Source organism: Mustela erminea, chromosome 11 (assembly GCF_009829155.1).
Source record: "Mustela erminea isolate mMusErm1 chromosome 11, mMusErm1.Pri, whole genome shotgun sequence".
In the NCBI taxonomy this organism is placed as follows: domain Eukaryota; kingdom Metazoa; phylum Chordata; class Mammalia; order Carnivora; family Mustelidae; genus Mustela; species Mustela erminea.
The window spans coordinates 37,032,993-37,055,166 of record NC_045624.1 but is presented as its reverse complement, the minus strand read 5'-3'; the positions used below and the strand labels follow the sequence as shown (position 1 = coordinate 37,055,166).

General features: G+C 39.4%; 1 protein-coding gene across 3 annotated transcripts in view; it reads right to left on the bottom strand.

Moving 5' to 3' along the window:
* Positions 1 to 22,174, bottom strand: part of DOCK4 (dedicator of cytokinesis 4) — a 431,597-nt gene that overhangs the window by 190,946 nt on the left and 218,477 nt on the right. For all 3 annotated transcript variants that reach the window (XM_032304000.1, XM_032304002.1, XM_032304001.1), the window contains exons 9-11: positions 6,688 to 6,769; positions 5,121 to 5,181; positions 995 to 1,127 (exon numbers count right to left, since the gene is read on the bottom strand). In XM_032304000.1, the coding sequence (XP_032159891.1) occupies positions 995 to 1,127; positions 5,121 to 5,181; positions 6,688 to 6,769 (276 nt within the window). The remainder of the gene's footprint in view (positions 1 to 994; positions 1,128 to 5,120; positions 5,182 to 6,687; positions 6,770 to 22,174) is intronic.

Genomic DNA, 22,174 nt, shown 5'->3' with positions numbered 1-22,174 from the left:
AGGTGGCCAGCCGTATGGTCTCCAAACAAGAATGAGCCCACTCCCCTACCCATTCCCTCAACCCAGAGTGAAGGAATTACAGTATGGCAACTCTCAATTTTCAAACCTCTGGGGAGATGCTCAGGGCAGGGTGGTCTGAAACCATGTGCATTTAAAAAAAAATCAACCAACTGATTTGGAGTACATAAAGTGATTTTCTTAGTGGAGTGCCAGAAGTTGAATATCTCCCCACAACAACAACAACAACAACAACAAAAAAGAATATTGAAGTCCTAAGCCCTAGTACCTCAGAATGTGACCTTATTTGGACACAGGGCCTCTACAGAAGTAATCAAGTTAAAATCAGGTCACTGGGGTGGGGCTCCAACCTAATATAACCATGCCTTCATAACAGGTGGAAATATGGACACAGAGATGAAGGCAATGCTGGGCAATGTCACAGAACACTGAAAACAACCAGCAACCACCAGAAACTAGGAGAGAAAGGCACAGAACAGACTGTCTGTCCCAGCTCTCAGAAGCTATCAATCAAGCCACCACCCTGACCGAGGACTTGCCATCTCCAGATGGCACTGCACTTTGTTAGGCAGAGCTAACAAACTCATAATACATGAAAGAAAAGGGAAATCACTTACTTGCACCTTCTGTTCCGAGTTCTAATTAGTTTGTGTTAAAAACTATGTCCGTTTTCCAAGAACAAATGAACTGAGGGTAAGGACAGGTTCGGTTCTTATATTCAGAGGCGGTACTCTGTGACATGGATGGTCCAGCCCACGCTAATGTGTTTGTTTTCTTGGGTTCTTGATTTCACAGTTCCTCTGACTGCTGAACGGGCTCGCCCGTGGCAAGTCTCCACATTGAGTTTGGGAGGGGTGGCTCATGAACTCAACCCCGCCCCCTGTTCTCCCATGACCCCCTTGGAGTGACCTTCACCACATGGCATCCACACGTGCCCCCACTCCCACCCCAGCCCCTCCATGGGCGTGCTTCTTACATGTACACCTTCAGGATGAGGTCATCTTTTGTATCTCCAGTCAGAAGGTCGGCAATGCTAAGAACTGCACAGCCAAAGGGTCGCCGGTACTGGGTGCTACAGGCATTCTTTTTCTCTCCGGCTCCCATTCGACCTGTTCAATGGAAAAGCAAACATAACCCATGCAGCCACTTGACCAGTGCACCTTCAGAGGATACAGAGACTCTAACCAATGGAACTGGGCAATGAAAGGGCGCAGGAGATGTTGCTTCAGTTCTTGACTCTCCTTTCCAGGCACCTTGTTGTGTGACCTCGGGCTCATGGATGAAACTCTGGGCACCAGCTATCACCAATGAAACATGGAGACTGGAGCTGATCCTCTGTTTGGGAACCCTTCCCCAAGGATTCATGAAGACAACCCAGGAGGTCTGGGTCAATAAATGCAATAATGGTGCCATTTCATTTTTCTATTTTTGAGAAAATTTCCATACTTAAAGAACTATTTCAAATATTTCACCTTTGAAAGGAAGCAGTGTGAGATTCCCTGAAGCTAAAACAAGTAAGCAAAGATGATCAAATGAGTGTGCAGGTCCCTTTCCTGACCCAGGGCTCAGGCTGATTAGAATTCAGCCCAATGGCTAAAATCTCCTGGGATGCTTTTCACTCTGACACAGTTTCATCTTGTTTCAATTGTTATATATTTTTAAGTATGTTATGGAGATACTGTTTTAATTTATTGTTATATTTGCCAATGGATAATTTTGAAGACAGAAAGCAGATAGGATTCTGAAGCTGAAACATAATAAGTTAATGTGAGGAAAAATAATGAAAAAATATGCAAATCTGTTTCCAGATGCTTGGCAACGAATGGGTATAGAAGTTGTTTTCCATCTGAGCAAAATTCTCCTATAGCACATCTAGAGGACTCCAGCACTTCCCAAAGCCGATGGTAAAGGGGTACCAAAGAAAAGCAAGGGGGGGGGGTGGCAATATCTAACTGGCTTTTATTTATCAGTAATACAGTAAAATTACCACACCAATGCATCATTTTTAGGGAAATGCTTACAAATAGCATGAAAACATCTCATTTTATCAATTAGACTCAAAACTAGAAAACAGGCCAGTTGCTCTTTAGATGTGCAAAATTTAAAAAATCACATTTTCATGACCTGATGCTTTAATATGTGGCTAAATTTCAACCCATGTTTTAACATAAATTACATTGGCAAATCAAACACTGTCCTGTCATACTTGAATTTAACAACCAATTATACTTTACTCACGAAAGTCACAAATTTAAAACTCTGATCACTTGTGAAATGGGGGAAAGAAGTCTACGGTATCTCTATTTTAATTATTATTACAGATTGCATTAGGATGAAATGTATCCTCCTATCTTTACCAACATCACAATTTATGTTTCTTGCTTAATCATTCCCTGGTAAATGCAAGACAACAGAATGACTCAAAGATTCCCAAGTGGAGTATTTCAAAAATCACTTAACATCACACAAGAAATTTAGTTGTAAAAAATAAAAACAAACCCCCTGAAACTCTCATCATGATTACTTCCACGGACTCCTCTAGCTCTAAATTCCCAGAAGTTTAGGCAGGGCAGGCCTAGCACCCTGATTTTTTTTACCCCCTTTGGCTAGAACTGCAGGTGTCTGGGGGGAGGAAAGCCCCATACAGGGGTGCAGGCACCCATCCCCTGCAACTTGAGAAGGCGGCAGGGAGGTTCCAGTCCCTCTCTGATTGCTGGGCTAGGCCCTCACACCCCTCATGTCCTCAGATCCTCAATTTCAAGTTTTCTTTCCTATGTCGGCAGGCACCACTCTTTGGATACCAAAACCATGGTCGGGTCCTGTGCTGCAAAGACTACTTGATGCCAGGCCTGGCGTTCCCCACTCTAGAATTAATAAAAGTTCACAGTTCTGGTCAGATTTCCAGGAAAATTCTCAAAGCAGAAAGGAAGGTAGGCATAGGGAAGGTTAAAAAATATTTAGTAATATTTAGCAAACAGTGTTAGCTACCAACTAAAAGCCAAAAGGAGAAACAGAGAGGTAGTAAAACCTTTAGCAGGGTGGCCAGGAGAATATGGAACTATTTATTTCTCTTTTTTCCCCATCCTCCTCTGAACAATCAAAGATCCGGGCTCAGTTTCTGAGGCAAGGTGCCATTGCTCCCGTTCTCTGCAGCCAATGAGGGTCAGCATGCCCTTTTCTTACTAAAGCAGATACAAGGGACATTCTAGAAGAAGAGGTATCTGTCCCTGATAGACAAGAATCCTCTGCTCCTTAATTTCATTGCCGCAGACGAAGCCTTGCCCTTTCTCAGAGTTTCTTACCTTTAATCTAATTTCTTCCCAGTCTCAAAGTGTCAAAACAGTAAAAGGGACGTGATCATCAGGCAACTCTTGCAGTAATCTCAGTGTCAAGCTGAGACCAAAGCTCAGGGGCGGAAATGGGTAACAGGTAATTTCCGATTCAACGTTCATTCTGGTGGCTTAATGATCATAAAAATCTTAGGAAAAAAATGCAATTACTAATCTAATGCTGCCTATTTGAAAGGCAGCTGTGTGACTGGTAACATGCACATGGCTTCCGAGGCAGTAGGGGCCTCCAGGCCCTGGGCGAGCAGGGCCTGGAGCCCCCCTGCCACATGTGTTTCTACCACCCAAAACCTGCAGATATCTTCTAGAAAGTTCTGAAAGCAAAAGGAGTTTTTTCTCTTGATACTGTAGAAGATTACATTCAATGCAGCATTCACATGAAGGCATCTAAAACCACATTTTACATGAACAAACGGCATTATGAATTTGAATGAAAAGAACACACTCTCAAAGAATTATCTAACAAACTGCCCCCTGCCCCTCTGGGAGCCTAAAAGCTTTCTCTCATAAATAGTCAGCAGCACGCATTTCAACTTTCTCAATATTTTTAAAGATTCTTTCCAATTTTTTCCCCATATATACTCACTTATAAGAAGAAAATTAAAATGAAAAAGTTTACTTCTTTTTCTTTTTATTTCAACAGCCCCTCAAATCAAAAAAGAGCATACAATGAAAATGGGTTTTCAGAACTGACTTTTATGAGATAAAATATATGGAAAATCCATGTTAGGATGGCAACGTGTTTTTACAGTCTCTCTCAGTACACAACACGGTTATCAGATGCAAAAGAGAAAAGACTATAGAAATAAAAGTCACTATGCAGGACTGCACGGCAAGACATGACTATGGGGTAGAAGTATTCCCAAGCAAAGAATGGAGCACAGGCAGTGAACAAGTGGGAACCAGTTCCCAGTATCAGCTGGTTAGCTTTAATAGAAAAACGGTGTAGGATATGTCATACTTCATCGTACCTAGCACCTCTGCCATAAACTACCTGCTTTTAGGGGCATTTTATGAGTAAAAACAAGTGAACTTATTCTGGCTCTGTTGTGCAAGTTCAGTGTGGAACACCCAAAGTGTGCTCTGCAAGATCTTAATAACTGTTACATTTATTACATAATAAATGTTACATTATGCAAATGTTTCCATGGTCAAATCGAATTTGGAGAAAACTAGGGCCAACAAAGTCAGAGAAGCATTTTAATATTTCCCTGGAGGACTTCTGAGACCCTTTAATGAGCTGATGATATTATAAAAGTGGAAAAAATATATAGCATTCAGGGTTTCATAACCCTTTACTTGTCTAGCACTTTTTGCAATAATGCTCTGTAGCATTCTGCACTGTAGCATTCTGCACTAATAATGCCAATTAGTATATAAAATTTTCATAAACTTGTAGGAAATCCAGATCCTAAAGAAGTTTAATTGATGCTGTTAACAGAAATTAGAATTTAAAAAGACAAATAAGAAATTTTGAGTCAAATATGTTTATGGAGTCCGATAAAAACAAAGCACAACAAACTACCTAATGACTTCTATGGGAAGAAAACAAAGTCTATGTATGATGCATGAGGAAGACGTCCGTGAGTTTGGGGAGGCATGGGAACAATCCCAAATGTGGTGATTCTCAGACTCCAAACTGGCTTTCACTGTTTTCTGATCCAGACAGCAAAGAGATCACACCAACACAGAGGCCTTTCAGCATTTCTCCCCCTGTTCTATCACACCTATCACACCGGCAAGTGTTAGACTTACCAATTCGGATAATGTGCACAGTGATATAGACGTCCCTTCTTAGCTCACTGCTACCTAAATCCTATCAAAAAAAAAAGTGGGATTATTTTAAAACTCACAAGTTATATAGAATTATTAAAGGTCATAGCACATTAGTTCTACAATTAACAGAAGAAAGACAAAGATAATGCAGACATTCTTAATGGAATTTTGTAACAGAAGCATATAATTCAAATCCTGTTCTAAAAATACCACTTGATCAAATTAACACTCTTAGTCTATGGATGTCAAATGATGCTTAAAAGAAAAGAAAAAAAGGCCCATTCTATCATAGCCAAATTATGGAAATAGCCCACGTATCCACTGACAGATAAATGGATAAAGAAGATGTGAGACACACATGCACACACACACACGAAATGGAGTATTGATGGAGTATTAGCCAGCCATAAAAAAGAACAAAATCTTGCCATTTGCAAAGACAGGGATAGGGCTAGACAGTATTATGCTAAGCAAAATAAGTCAGAGAAAGACAAATACCACATTTTACTCCTATGTGGAATTTAAGAGACAAAACAAATGAGCAAAGGGAAAAAGAGAGAGACACCAAGAAACAGACTCTTAACTACAGAAAACAACTGATGGTTATCAGAGGGGAGCTGGGGGGGATGGGTTAAATACGTGATGCGGATTGAGGAGTACATTTGTGGTGATGAGCACTGGGTGATGTATGGAAGTGCTGGATCACTATACTGTCCTCCTGAAACTACTATTACACTGTGTTAACTAACTGGAATTTAAATAAAAACTTAATAAAATAAAAATACCACTACAAGTTTACAGGGTAAGTCTACTGATGTCAAATAATACATTAAAGAAAAAGTCTTTTTTAAATTTCTCACTCAATCATTCTTTTTTTTTTAAAAAAAGATTTTATTTTATTTATTTGTCAGAGAGAGAGGAGCGAGAGTGAGCACAGGCAGACAGAGCGGCAGGCAGAGGGAGAAGCAGGCTCCCTGCCAAGCAAGGAGCCCGATGTGGGACTCGATCCCAGGACGCTGGGATCATGACCTGAGCCGAAGGCAGCCGCTTAACCAACTGAGCCACCCAGGCGTCCCTCACTCAATCATTCTTTAACCATTTATTAAGTACATCCTAAATGCTCTATGTCATGCAGAGTGTAACAGGCTCCAACATAAACCAAAGGAACAGAGATGTGTGTATGAATGGTGGTATTCAAGATTCTGGGCACTAACTGTACTTCAGTGTGTTTGTTTTGTTTTGTTTTTGTCAAGCACTTATACTTTATTTTATGGTTTACATTATCATGTTCAATTAGCCAACATATAATATAGCAATAGTTTCTGAGGTAGGGTTCCATGATTCATTAGTTGTGTATAACACCCAGTGTTTATCACAGCACGTCTTCCATAATACCCAGGCCCGCAGCCCTGCCCTCCTGTACTGTGAGTGTTATTTACAAAGGTTAAGGGAAGTCACTATGTTCTCTCACAATAATTTATTTCCTCAAGAAACATGAAGTACAGCTGGAAAAATCCGCCTCCGAGAAGAAACAAGATCCACCTACCACAAAGAGAGAGCAATGTCGTTCTGGTTTATCTGGGGCTTTGGGAAGTCCATTTCTATTCAGCCTCAGGAAAAATCTCTCACTACAAGAGAAAAAAAGTTTGATATACTGAAAATTATTTAATATCTAAGGACTTATCACTCTTCTATTTACTCTTCATCTTAAGAGGTAAACTCAAAACACATTAGGTCCTTCATCTGATGTCAAAACTGCTATTGTAAATTAGAAGCACACCCAAGACAATAAACATTTACTTCACTTCTGACAATACTGGCAAATCAGCAAGAGCAGAAAACATAAATATCTATGCAAACAAAAAGATTAACCTTTAAAAGAATAGGTTTCTATATCAGTGATACCACATTCTTACTATTCCAAAAAGTGGAACTAAGTAAGTGCAGGAAAGGAAAAAAAACGGACCTACCATGTTTTGTGTGTCTGTACCTAAGAGTATTGTTTTTCATGTTGTGTGTCATGTATTTAATGAACATCATACAAGGAGTGGTAACCATCTAGCAGAAGGCTTACTATTTTATGCTCTTATAAATATATCATCTAAAGCACCAAGAGAAGGTCCAAGAAATGAAACCTGAATTTGTGCTGGTCCAGGAAGAAAAAGGAGACCTTAAATTTCCCACAGAACTTGCATATGAAAATACAGGGTCACCATATTAAAAACAAACACAAATACTATTTTTTTTAAAGTTTTTTTTTTAAGATTTTATTTATTTATTTGACAGAGAGAGATCACAAGTAGGCAGAGAGGCAGGCAGAGAGAGAGAGAGAGAGAGAGAGAGAGATGGAAGCAGGCTCCCTGCTGAGCAGAGAGCCTGATGCGGGACTCAATCCCAGGACCCTGAGATCATGACCTGAGCCAAAGGCAGCGGCTTAACCCACTGAGCCACCCAGGCGCCCAAACACAAATACTATTGATCAGCTACTAATTCAAATCAATATATTTGTGGATGTCATTTAGATCCAAGGTAATGTTACCCATTTATATTCGAATATACCCATTTATATTCAAATAAACAGAAAAATAAGTAAGTAAAATAGAAAGAATATCAACCAGAGAAAAATGAATGTACCAGCAACCATAAGCTTCTGAATTTCAATATCCTCGTGCCTATGACAGAATCAAATGGCTGCCCACCTCAGGGAGGAAACAAAGCCAACACCTACAGAATGCAGGACCAGGGTATTAGCACACAGTGTGGCCAAAGTTAGATTTGCTTCAGGCTGAGGACCAAGCAGGGAAAGAGAGTGTGGGGCGTTAGTGAGGTTCGGACTATCAACTCACCATGCTGATTCACCACTCCACCCTTGCCTTAAATACTGGCTCTGTCAACGCAAATCTCCCTTGTCTCGTGCAGGAGAAGAAATAAGAGCCATAACCACATCTCTAAGGAAGCATATGGATAAGAATTTATGACTGTTTTGAAACATTTTTATTCTCTTTTGTGATTTAAACCTAGATAGATACACGTAACAGATTCAACTACCTGGCTTACCATGTTTTTCTTTATTCTTACATGATACCTATTCCTGCCCTCTCATATGAGAAAGGGCAACCAATGTACGTTTCTGGGGGGTCATCCCATACCTATTATCTGTGGGGTTTGGGGGTATTTTACAGTGGCTGACGAGGTCTGAGTGATGAGAATACAAATTGTTGCGAGAATTCTCAAGTGAAGCTAATGTTCCCACATGCTACAATTCTGAAGGCCAGTCTGGGAATAAAAGATCCAAGAGGATGCAGAGTTAAATTTTTATTACCCAACCGTCATTTACTATACTTCAAGGAGGACTGTAAGCTTTCTTCACAGCAGAAAAAAATTCACTACTATTTCAAATTTAAGATATGCTTGAAGTAAATGTGTAAAAATTCATCTTCAGATAAATGAATGATACTTAAATAATCATCCTAGGTAATACTATTTTTGTTAAGAATTCACCATTTGATGGCCACTCTGCTAAGGACTTAACGGGAATTGATTCATTTAATCCTCATTATGCCCTTATAAAGACAGAACTACTATTATACCCATTTTATAGATGGGGAAACTGAGAAATAGTAAATTATATTGTCCAAGATCACAGATCTGGTGCACGCCTGAGAATTGATTCTATCCCATGTGTTAATTCAAAACCTTTGTACTTCAAATGAATGCTATAAGGTTAGTCTTTTCTCTGCTTTATAGAAATAAAGAGCAAATATTTCCAGAATATTGAGATAAGAGAGAAGCTGTCCATCTGTTTGGGACACCCACTGATTTGGTCAAGGCTGGTCCTAAGAGCACAGGGTCACTCTCCCCACACCCTTCTTGGCCTCATGGGAATGAAAGCAGCAGAAATATATTTTAGCAGGTTTCAAAGCAGTCCCTGGCTTAAAATAGTTCCTTGGTAATTTGTTCAAGGAAACATACCTAGAAAAATAAATAGGAAAATAGAATTATTTTATTAAACAAATGCAGAACTCCAAAATGATTTAAGAATTTGGCTTTAGTTAATCGACTCTCTTGAGATTTAAGACTGGAATTTGGTTTTGCTTCTTAGTCATCAAAGAATGTTTATGGATTATACTTTAGCCCCAAACACAGGCAATGTGACCATTTTCCCCTCTTCTGTACCACAGACAGCATCTGCTACTTTATATTTTTATATATTGTTGAGATGCACTTATGTTTGAGGTTCCTCTTTATCCCTACTGGAATGTTTACATCAAATTGACCTTTATCTTCTGGTGGGCCAGTCTAAAATAATGAATACCAATAAGATAATATACAAAAGTCAACAAGGCATTCTAGATATGAAAACCTTAACTTTAATACTGATATAAAATACCACTCCATATTTGCAAGCTTCATCAATATTCTGGTAAAGTCATGTTTCCTAAAGTATTCTATTTCAGAAAGAGATTCCTTTTGCTCTGTCACTATTTTAATTTCACCAGTCTAGACAGAATCCTGATTATGCAAGTATTATACTATATCATATCCTGTTTCAGAAAGAATATCAATATGTACTAAGCCAATGACATATCCCCTCGCTTAAGCATGCCTTAAGGGGAGATAAAAATAGACTGACAAAGGGTACTACGGAAAAATAACTCAAATGCAATTAAAAAAAAAAAAAACAGACTTCTATTGGGGTGCCTGGTTGGCTCAGTGGGTTAAGCCTCTGCCTTCGGCTCAGATCATGGTCTTGGAGTCCTGGGATCGAGTCCCGCATCAGGCTCTCTGCTCAGCAGACAGCTTGCTTCCCCCTTTCTCTCTGCCTGCCTCTCTGCCTACTTGTGATCTCTCTCTCTCTCTGTCAAATAAATAAATAAAATCTTAAAAAAAAAATACAGACTTCTATTAAAAGGGAAAAGAAAAATCTTTGTGGCCAATTTTTTAAAAATCTTATTTACTTAATGACAAGTTATTACACAAACTCAAATCTCAAATCAAGTTCTCTTTAGCTTTGGTAATACAGGACCTATTTAACCAGTAAATGGTTTCAGAGGTAAGAAGATGACCTATAGGAAAACATTTCAGAATCTTTGAATTACAAATAAATATCCCGCCACCCCATCCCCACCCCAAGTTTGGACAATACCAAAATGTATGTCTTGAAGGCCGGGGGAGAAAAACTGAACAAATCACTGACGTCGCACTCTGGTACATCTTCTACAATTCTCTCACAAACTTTTGTGGCCACGCACAAAGGCATTTTTGAGACTCGACTCTAAGGAAAAGGGTGGCTTCTCCAATTAGAAAACACAGTTGGTTTTTGTGAGCTTAAAAAGAGTCCTTTTTGACGTGGTAAGATGTGAATATCTCAATTTTATTGTTTACATTTTTTTCCTAATCATAACAGGTGTGTGTGTTCCTTGCTAATACACTGTCAAGAACGAGAGTATGGGATGATCATCATTAACCTTTACATCCCCAGCTGCTAGCCGATGACCTGGTACTTCCTCAGTGGTTAATTAAAGACTGAACAGATATAATCTTTTAGAAAAAAAATACAACACAATCCCAATAAGTGAGGAGATTTATTTGCATTCCTAAGTTTCCCTCTCTTCCCCATAATGTCCTTTACTTTTTGGTGAGAAATACATGAAATTCTCCAAAGAGACATTTCAATCAAGGGCACCTCCCCACCAGATGTGAGAGTCACCTAAATAACTTCATGGCACCCCATATTTTAGATCATGCTTCTAGCCTTGTCCCCGTGTACATTTTATATCTTTGTTATATTAAACATATAGTGATGGAAAAATCTACAGTGAAATTATATATTTCCAAATGAGAATACTGTGTCCTTGATCACTAAGGAATAAGTAAATAGAAACAACTCCAGAAACACTGAGAAATGTGAGCTGACATTACCAGCCAGGAAAAAAAAAAATCCTCATTTGACTTTGCCATATACTACCATGTTCTCCCAGAGGGAACTTCCAAGAGAAATTTGGTGCCCACCTGAATTCCATGTGTAAGCCATTATAAATCATTTTATATTATAAATCAACAAAGACAGATTCTTTTTTTTGGAAATAAAGCATAAAAAATACCCCATAATTATTTATTATCTATGACTTGCCTTCTTCTAACAAGGATTTAAGGAAACCAAGATAATGAAATAAGAGTGTAAACAAGCATCCCCATCCTGGGCCCAAGAGAAAAATTGTACAAGTAAATATTACCCTGTGCTGGGTACCATGACTTACACTTCACATGGATTTTCTCACTTACTTCTCACAACCACCTGATGTGGTAGGAACCACCTCCATCCCTACTTTGCATATGGGGAATCTGGGGCTGGGAGGTATTAGGTAAATTGGCCAAACTTGCATGATCAGCAAGGGTGCAGCCAGGAAATCAATTATTCAGGGCCTGAATCCAGAATCTCAGGTCTTAACCACAATACTAAGCAGTATGTAAAAGAACAGATTATTGTGAACAAAGCACAGTAAGACTAACCATGTCATATGAATGTAGGGTTTGTATTGTGAATATTTTCAGTAAAATAAAAAATAATAACGAAAACGCATGAAACTGAAAATAAATGACTGACTGACAGAATGAATGAATGAATCAAGCCAGCCACAAATGTATCTGTATTTAGGGAGTTTACATCTGTGTGCCTGCTCAGTTGTGCCACCGCATTCCGACGTACTCAAAAAGATCTCTGATAATGAAGAGTGTTATTTCCATGCAGAGCTGGATAGAAAAGTTCTTACCCGTGGTCAGATCATGTGGGGTGTGCAGTCGGGATGTGGGGCCCTCTGATGGCTTCTGTTCCCATTCTCGCAGGACAGGATGTTCCTTCTTCCTGTCCCTCTGCCTAACACAGCCACAGAGAAGCAGTCACCCTTCTGTAGGAAAGGCCTTGCCTAGGGTCTTGGAGGCCTGCAGCCCAGATGTGGGAGAGGGCTCCCAGACTTCTGAGTCATCCTATCAAGTGCCTCTCCCATAGGGTGTTCCTAGGATAAGCAGTTGGCTTCAAAGAAGTTGGCACCTGAAGTTAGGACTGGCCAATGCCAAGGAGATTTTTCTCTTTCTCTGTATGATTCATGTTTACCTCTCTATAGTTCCCAACTTGTAAGAAGCAAAACTGCCTGGTGATCTCAGGAATGTGAAAATTACACAAGCTGTACTTCGTCCAAAACCATAATGAGGGGGGAATATCTTGGGTTGAAACATGTGATGTGAAAGATTAGTAGCCTAGACCGACCAATCTATAGAAAATTATAAAGAATTTTTCTAAAATCACTCGAACAGTTAAATCATTAAAATAAATATAGGACCCCCAAGAGTAACAGTAGCAGAAGAGAGAAAACATTTAGATGCTTATGTTATGGTAAACTAATCAGAAAAACCCTGAACAGTCTGGTTCTTTTACACTCACACTTTAAGAAACCATCTGACCAACAACTGCCCATGTAGTGCCTTTGAAAATGCGAAGTCACTTGTTTTACAGTTAACTTTGCCATGTGTAAGGATAACAATATCTACTCTTTGATGAGCAGAAGCAAAGGGAGGTGCGCCAGGAGCCAAGGCGGAAACAGTGGGAGCGAGAAGACAAAGGGAAGAGTGAGAAGCCATGAGTGGGTGTCTCAGCTGTGCTCACCCCAGAGCCTCGAGCCACAAGGCAAGAGAATGCAAACATAAGGTGATTTCATGCTTCTATTTCACTGCTTCTGCATTTTGTCACATGCTTTCTGACTGATGAACAGTATAAGATGCTGCCAACAGCCTGAGGGGGCTGTTACCATGTTCTTTCCTAGAACAAAGTGGCAAAGGACAACTGAAAACAGGAAGGCCCAAGCTACTTTCTAAATGTGGACTAATGCCCCCCATGGGCTGGTGCTACCATGGTTCAGGCAAGACTCTGGGGAGGTGGGTGGAGGCTGGGCTGGCCACTGGACCAAGGGCTTCAGTGCTCACCATGGCACAGAGGAAAGACGAAAGGAATGCTCAGTGGGAAACAGAGACACTTGCCCGCCTTATCCTCTGGGGGCTCCTAACACAGGTGCACACAACATGCTCTTGGGAGCTGTATAAAACCCAGGCCCTCCCCTGGACATCCTGACTTCCTAGGTCAGGATGAATCTAAAAGCTCCCTGCATGTTTAAAAGTCCAGTTATGTGTAAGGACCACTGTTTTGACCTAAATATACAGGCCCTAATGAGTTAGAACTGCTGTCTGTCTTTTACAAGAGTCACATATACCAGAAAACAGGCAATGCACGCCCGTACCTTCAGGCCAAAGACTTTCCACTGTTCTTCTCCCAACCACATAACCAGACAAGGGACAGTTTCTCCTTGGCAATAAATGAAAGTAACTCTTCGAGCAAGACTTCCTAAATAAAGCTATTAATGGGCTTTCTAAGTTTAAAACTAAAGCAACCTTAGGGTCATGAGCTTTTTTCTGATTACAGGGAAATGGAAAGAGAGTGATTGTCGCTACCAAGGTTTCTGGAGTTCACCTAGAGAGAAGACAGAGTCTTGAGTTTTCTGTTTTTAATAGTAATGTCCATGCCCAGATTCACCCTAAAAATATATGACGGTGAGAGACTAAGCAACCAACTGATGTGATGGCTTTTTCAGCAAAGGATTCTTCAGTTGAATGAGACAAGGGGAGATTATTTTTTAAACTAATAGTCAAATCTATTGTGAATGGTGAACATCATGCTGATTCTTACTACTTAAGATGACTGAAAAGCATTTCATGCTATTTTTTCTTTCAGAGAATAAAGCTATCTGAATCGAAACTCTTCCTAGAATAGTATAACTCAACGAAAAAAGAAATTCCATGCTTTTTAAAATTATAAATAAGTGATATACATATCATCTGCCATTTCATATTGCCTGTGCTATCCATCACTGACTGATGAATTTTAAAAAATGACTGCACTGACTGATTTAAGAAAAGTAGTAATGACTATAAGTTCAAAAGACTTGAGACTCCAGAAATCCCAAGGTTGAATTCAAGCAAATCCTTAGAAATAGCTATATCATTTGAGCAACTCAGGGAAATACTTTTCTGCACCATCTCTAGAGAACTCATTAAGAATTTCAATAGAAAACCAGTTTCTCAGAGAAGTAAAAAAAAGTAGGCAATGATAGGATCTTGTCAACAGAAACAGGAACCATGAAATAAGAAGGCTTATATAGGCAGAATATCTTATGCTTATTCTTCTGTGAATTTACATAATTTGATCATTATAAATATTGTATATTTGACACACCACGAGGGAGGAAACACTCCAGTTGATGCACGGTAATTATTCTGACCTTTCTAACAATGTCTCTTTGTTAGGGAAAGCATCTGTAATAAGAAATCTTGAAAATAGAGCAACCCTGAGCTTAAATATACTCTGGATTGAAGCATGCAGTTCCTTGCAAGGAAATCATAAATGAAAGCAGAATAAATAATAAAACTGGAAGTAAGTCAAGCCCTATAAAACCACTAAGTACAACACATCTTTCATGCATTTATTATCTCAAAAAGATGTTTATTTTAAAGAAAATAAGCAAAAAATCCAATTTCCTTTCAACAACTTACTGACAGATTCTTTGCATTCATTACAAGTTTAAAAACTGAAAACTATCTAAATCCTTATTAAATAGTATTCGTGAGCTAGATGACAAATGCACTTGGGCTTTTGAAGGTCAAGTGATTTTTTTTTTAAATAAGGCAGCTACAAAATATCTAAACTGATATACAAATATTAATGTGAATGAGAACTGGTACACTACTTTCCATAGAGGTTTACAGTTTTCCTAAGTTGCAGAAGGAGCCAAAGGGGCTAAAAAGATTAGGAAGCATTGCTTTAGACACTGCAAATATTTTTGTGAAATGGAAACACTACATTGGTTAAAATACTATGAGATGGTATAGAAACTATCTTTCAAAAATACTTCTTGACTTAAAGTTTAAGAGTATTTTCAGTAGCATTAGAATCCACATTCTGGAAGTACAGGATTTTTTTTTCCCCCTGGGTTATTCACTGATGTGTCCCCACTTGCCCAGATCAGTGCCTGGCTCTGAGAAGGACAGCAGTAATTGTTTGCTCAGTGAATGATCATCAATGACTCAACAGCAACAGTGTGAAATCATGCTCAGTGGACATAAAAAGAAGATGCAGTCTCTGTTTAACTCTCAGTCAAAAATCTTTAAAGAAAAATACTGAGGAAAAGGCACTGTATATGTGTCTGCCAATTTTTATTCACATTTTTTTAGCATGACAGATTTTGCAAATGACGCTCCCATAGGGACAGGTCTGAGAGTGTGCTTCTGATTCACAAAGAGTAACATGAAACAACACCATCAACACTCCAGAAGCCCTCAACAGCTTGAGTTCTCCCTCTCACTGATAGGCACATGCCCACTGGAGTAGAAGGATGACACAAAAATGAGACAATAACGGCATGATCTTACAACGTGTTGTCTCAACAACAGAAGATTTGTAAGCTTCCTTTAACCACATCAACACCCACCCAGTGGACACAAGAAGATGATGAGGGGATAAAGTCTTATGTTCAGAAAAGGAGCTAATGAGGGCCCTATCATTCACAATTCCTTTGTCAGTGTTCAACCATCTTACAGCAGAAATGGCACCAAAGAAGTCCTTGCAAGATAGGTTGCTCAGTGTGACCATAACTTCTTCAGTGGGGAACTTAGGAAAATGAAATCTGAATTCCATATAAGCAGCAAACATAGCACAGAGCAAGAAAGACAGAGATGACAGCTTCTTGGTGAGAAGACCACCAAGCTGATAATTTTTTTTAAAACACAGGAAGAGGGGTAAAAGAGCCTTCTGGTCACATTCTACAAGATTGCACAATCTAAGTAAGAAGAGACAAGTAGGGGCGCCTGGGTGGCTCAGTGGGTTAAGCCTGTGCCTTTGGCTCAGGTCACAGTCTCAGGGTCCTGAGATCGAGGCCCACATCAGGCTCTCTGCTCAGCAGGGAACCTGCTTCCTCCATCCCCCACTGCTTGTCTCTCTGCCTACTTGTGATCTCTCTCTCTCTCTCTGTCAAATAAATAAATAAAATCTTTTGAAAAAAAAGAAAAAAAAAAAGGAGCCTGAGTAAGTGGGGAGGGCTAAAAGAGAGAAAGCTAGTTCTGATTTCTGCCATCTTGAATTTCCAGCCACTTATCATTAGAGTCAGGTATTAATTTGCAATTGGAAAAATAAATGGAATTGTATGGCTCTTAAAATTCTATGGAGAAAAAGAGTAGATGGCTTTTACCCCAGTGTTCTTAGCATGAATGAAGTTATTTCTTGGCTTCTTCTGTTTTAATTTAGATCTTCTTCCTGGCCCATTTCTTAAAATGTCTCTGATGAAAGACACCACCACATCTCTAAAGCAATTATTTGTTGTTGTTATTTTTTTTAAACATTTTTTTATAAGATTTTATTTATTTATTTGACAGATAGAGATCACAAGTAGGCAGAGAGGCAGACAGAGAGAGAGGAGGAAGCAGGCTCCCTGTGGAGCAGAGATCTCAGTGTGTGGCTCAATCCCAGGACCCTAGGAGCATGACCTGAGCCGAAGGCAGAGGCTTTAATCCACTTAGCCACCCAGGCGCCTCTGTTGTTGTTTTTTTTGTTGTTGTTGTTGTTGTTTTTTTTTTAATATGTGACACAGAAGTGTGACCAAAGGGGAAGCAAACCACAAAATCTGATTTACTCCAAAGTGACAATGGCCCCAGTTTTCATGCACCTGCTGGAAGAATTAGAAGACGGAAAAGAAGAGGGAGAATGGGGAGCAGTAGTGCCTTTAAACAGGAGGCCCCAGGCAAGGTCACTGTGGGTCATGGATAGACAGACACCCACAGCGAGATGTGAGCCAGCACGTCTAGACACAGCAGGAAATGCTCCAGGCCGTAGAGTAGTTGATGTTGCCACAATCCAAGGAGGAGCTCGGAACGCCTTCTTCATCTATTTTTGTTCCCAAGCAGAGTTGTGTTCCCTGCATGTATGGCCAGACCTTCTCTCTCTACATTGTTGTTGTGCTTTGGAAAGGTTCCAATTTTGAGTCAGCTTCGTAACATCACACTCAATGAAGAGCTCTTTGCCAGCTATCTTTCAGCATTCACAAACCATAAATGCTCTTCATTTATGATAAAAATATCAATGCTGAACTTATGTGATCACACTCTAATAAGTTGCAAATGATGTATGAAATGAGAAATTCTAGCATAGTGCTCAGAGACTTAAAAAATCTTTCCCGCTCTCTTAACTGGGTTACATACGATAGATACAATGTACTACAATGCATACAATTCAGACACATTTTTCCTAGTTTGGGCTGAGCAGCCATTGTCTCTGACAGCTGACTTCTATAAGCTCTTGAAAAATTTTCCCAGTACCTGAATTTTTCAGGAACAAAACAAAACACCCCTTCTTTAATTTCCTTTAAAAAATGAAAAGGCTATTATTAGATCGCATCTGCCTCTGAAGAGACCCATCGGAAGCTACAGTTGTCATTTCTTTGATTCTCCTCATCGTGATGCCAGATTCCCAATCTTCTCATTCTTTTCCAACTGCGATGTTTCAATCTCCAAACCCCAACCCCTGCTTCTGACACCTACTTCCTGAGCACCTCTGGCAAAAGCTGTAGAACTTGAGAGCCAGGACTCACTACCCATTTCAGACGTCTCTCTTAAGAGAGGCCACACCACACACAGCAATTCTATTATTCTGCACTAACTCGCTTCCTATCACACTTCTGTTCAGCGTCCACTCACCCTGTTCCTGTAAATCACTTTCAGCCTCCAATTAATTCTCTCTTTTGCTTTCCAATGACAGATCTTTTCCCCCCATGTTACTTATATAAGACAAAGGCCACAAACGCAGTCTTTTCATCTCAACATTTTCTGTCCATTTCACTGCCCTCACCTCCCTTCTTCCCACGTTAGAAGCAGCGCCCTTCCTCTCAAGGCATCTTGGATCCCCTCTGACATTTGCTCCAAGATTCACCTTTGAATCTCCAGTAAGGTCTCACCAACAAATACTCCTATGTAACTTGTGCAATGAGTGAATGAATGAACAAGTAATATGCCATTCACAGAACTGCTGCATATCTTCACTTTTGAGAGGTTGAACCTATACTAATTCAGAGTTTCTGGGATGCTGGTCCTAGTGAAGACATAAAATTTTGCTTGAACATATAAGTACTTCCTCTCACAGAATCTTGATTCATCTTCTAAAAGCTGCTATTTTGCTTTATATATGAGTCAAAGTTTATGCTTTAAAGGTAATGTTACAATGCACATATTATAAAATACTGAATGTCCTAGACCTTAGCAAAACATTCCTCTCAAGTTTTGTCAAATCCATCATCAAGGATATTATTGTCAGTTTATATAAACCCAGGAATATTATTACAGTCAGAATGGAACCAAGACATCCATGCAACTAGCGACTAGACTAGACTAAGAAACCAATCTTCTTCTTCATTGCTTTTTTGCCTCCATGCGTAAAACATGTGAAGCAGGTAACTCATTAACTATATACACCCAATTGCTAAAAGTTCAACCAAGAACCTATAGACCTACCACAGGGAATCCACAGTCATGACATTATGTCACACTAGTTCCACCTATCCCTTTATTCTAACTTTGTTCTCCATTTGCTTCCCGCCCCCCTTCTTGTTATTGAAGTATTTTAAAGCAAATCATACCCCTGATGCCATTCTACCTGTTAACCAGGAAGTCTCTCTGAATCTTATCTAACTGTAATAACTTGTACCTAACAAAACAACAATAAGTACTCATAAAATATAAGAATTCAAGAACAAATACTATTTATCATTTCTGGTTATGTTAAAGTACATTTCCTATTTGGGTATTTGAAAATCATAATCTTTATAGCTACCATTTACTGACCAATGACCAGGTGTCAAGCATTACATTATGAAATATATCTATGATCTCATTTAATCTTCAAATAACCCCTGAGAGGAAAGTGCTATTATCATCGTCATTTAGCAGATAATTAACAGCTATAAGAGAAATGAATTAACACACCAGACTGATTCAGCTACTGAATTAAAAAGAAAAAACAACCCAGGATTTGAACCTAGGCCCTCTGACACCAGACCTGGGCCACTTATAAACTATATAGTGCTGCCTGTACCAGATATGGGAAGAGACGTGTCTTGAAGATGGAGATACATTCAGACATATTTCATAGTTCTGTATGAATTCACATTAAAAAGCCCTGGGCCCCATCAATAATATTCACGACTTGCCTTTCTCATAAATGACAGAATTAGGATGATATATCAAAAAAAGAAGGTGACAGTGGGCAACATATAATTTACATGGAAATGAGGCATTTCAAGGAAAATCAAGAGTTTGTATGTATTTCCTACCACGTATGATGGTAGGAAAAATACATAACTTCAGGAAAGAATGTGACTAAGGTACCAGCAGAAAATAAATTTTATCTGAATTTAACTACTATGAAAAGACCTTAGGAATTTAATTACCAGAATAAGACTTTCCAGGAGTACTACCCGGCTGCTATTTTCTCAAATAAAAGCCCATGCCAGCAGCATGCATGCATGAGCAGCCCTGGACTAAGCTAAGTACCCATTTGTGGCACTTAGGTCCTATTAAACAAATTCTCTGATGAGAATGAAATACAGTAATACATTAGTCGTGAAACAAATTTACAGCTTTAATTAATGAAGCCTTAGAATACATCAGTAAACAAAGTAATGAAAGTTATAAGGGAAGTAGTCAGCCAGTGAATGATGTCATTTGCATTGGCCCATATAATTTACAGTCTGTTGTAGATTAACTGACACATCTCCTCACAGGGAAGATATGAATGAGTACACACATGCAGAGCTAAACAGCCTATGCAAAACACAAACACTGGGAGTATTTGTCACTAAACTGTTCAAAAACCAATTTTAAATGCAAGCCAAAGGAGACATGTGTAACATATAAGGTTAACTAGTATATATATATGTATACACACATATATATGAACAAAGACTCCAGATAATCCCAATCCTATAGCTCAGTTTATGCACACCAACACTGTTCCACAAACTCGTCCCTTTCTCTGGCCCCGGCTCATCTCTCCACCTGCAGTTTCAGGCCCATTTCCTGATGCCTCCCACCACCAAAGACTTCCCCTCTCCTCTGAGGGCAGTCTCTCTTTTGTTACTGGATCCTTCCTGTCAACAAGCTCATTTTCTCTCCCACCCTGGTTTCTTAAAAAAACAAACCCTCAACAGACCCCTTACCACACACTTGTGAGTAAAACTTGGTTGAGGAAGAAAACAGGGTATAGTAAGTCCTAAAGATGAGGAGAATGGATATAGAAAAATGACTCAGAGTAATGACACCTGACGAGGCTGCAAGTTAAGATACCAGCCACACGACATACTAGCTGTGTCACCTATTAATCATGCTGTGCCTCAGTTTCCCCATCCATAAAAAATGGGGATAGTATCAGTACCTACCTCATAGGGTTGTTACAAGAGACAAATAAGTAAATATTTTTTTAAAAAGCTTAGAACAGTGCCTGGCATATCACAAGCATTATGTAAGTGCTTTGTTAAATAAACAGAATAGAAAAGAAGAAAATAAAACAAAATTACGGAGGATATCTGGGGAAATGACTGCCTGACTTTCCCAGCTATACCCTTGTAGAGTAGAGAAATTACAAACTTTCAACCAGACAGATATTCTCTAAAACCACTTTACTCATATAAAACTTAATTTATCAAATTCATTTTTTACTAATTATGTAAATGTCAAGACTGTACAAAACGCCAATAAATCAAAGTATGTTATATTTGCTGAGCGTGGAGTCCAGTGTAGGTTTATGTGCAGGGAGCTCTGGGTTGGTGCTGTTACACAAGCAACTGAGCTAGGTAAGCTGGACAGGAAGAACATGGTCGATGTATGTGAGCAAGATGGCGTCAGAGGTTGACTAAGTCTTTATGATTACTTACAGCAAGAGTTGTCTTGCATGAGAGGCCTAACGTTCAGAGAGATGTCCAGGTAGAAATTTTTTTGAGAGAAAATTAATGGGCTTTCTAAATATGACCAAACTTTAGGGACAATTTAAGTTTTTTGGTGGAAAACATACCCTTCCTGGTATTGTAGAGATACATGTGGGGTCACTGTTCTACTGAGTTGAACCAGAAGGGGAGGATTTTCATATGTTGTCTCCTTTTGCATTTGCCATCTCCAAGTACTACTAACCTACTTATCACTGGCACACAGTAAGAGTCAATGCTACTTTGCTTTTCTTAAAGTATTTGAGAAGGACTCAATTCAGAAAACCAATTTCTGTAGCAAAGAGCAATTTTTTTTATCTTTTTTTATTTTTTATTTTAAAGATTTTATTTATTTGACAGAGAGAGATCACAAGTAGGCAGAGAGGCAGGAGAGAGAGAGGAGGAAGCAGGCTCCCTGCTGAGCAGAGAACCCGATGTGGGACTCGATCCCAGGACCCTGAGATCATGACCTGAGCCGAAGGCAGCGGCTTAACCCACTGAGCCACCCAGGCGCCCCAGCAAAGAGCATTTTTGAGGCCCTATGTTTAGTGTTATCATTATCAATAATTTATAACAACTTATTATTAAGACTATCAGTCTCTGGGGCGCCTGGGTGGCTCAATGGGTTGAGCCTCTGTCTTCGACTCAGATCATGATCTCAGGGTCCTAGGATCGGGCCTCGCATCAGGCTCTCTACTCAGCGGGGAGCTTACTTTTCCCCCCACCCCCTGTCTGCCCACTTGTGATCTCTCTCTGTCAAATAAATAAATAAAATCTTTAAAAAAAAAAAAAGATTATCAGTCTCTGAAGTTCAAACTCTGACTCTTGTGATCTCTCTGTCAAATAAATAAACAATACTAAAAAAAAAAAAAAAAGACTATCAGTCTCTCAAATTCTAACCCCGGTTGACTATGCAAACTTTCTGTGCCTTGGTTTCCTCGTCTACAGTATCAGTGCTGACGACAT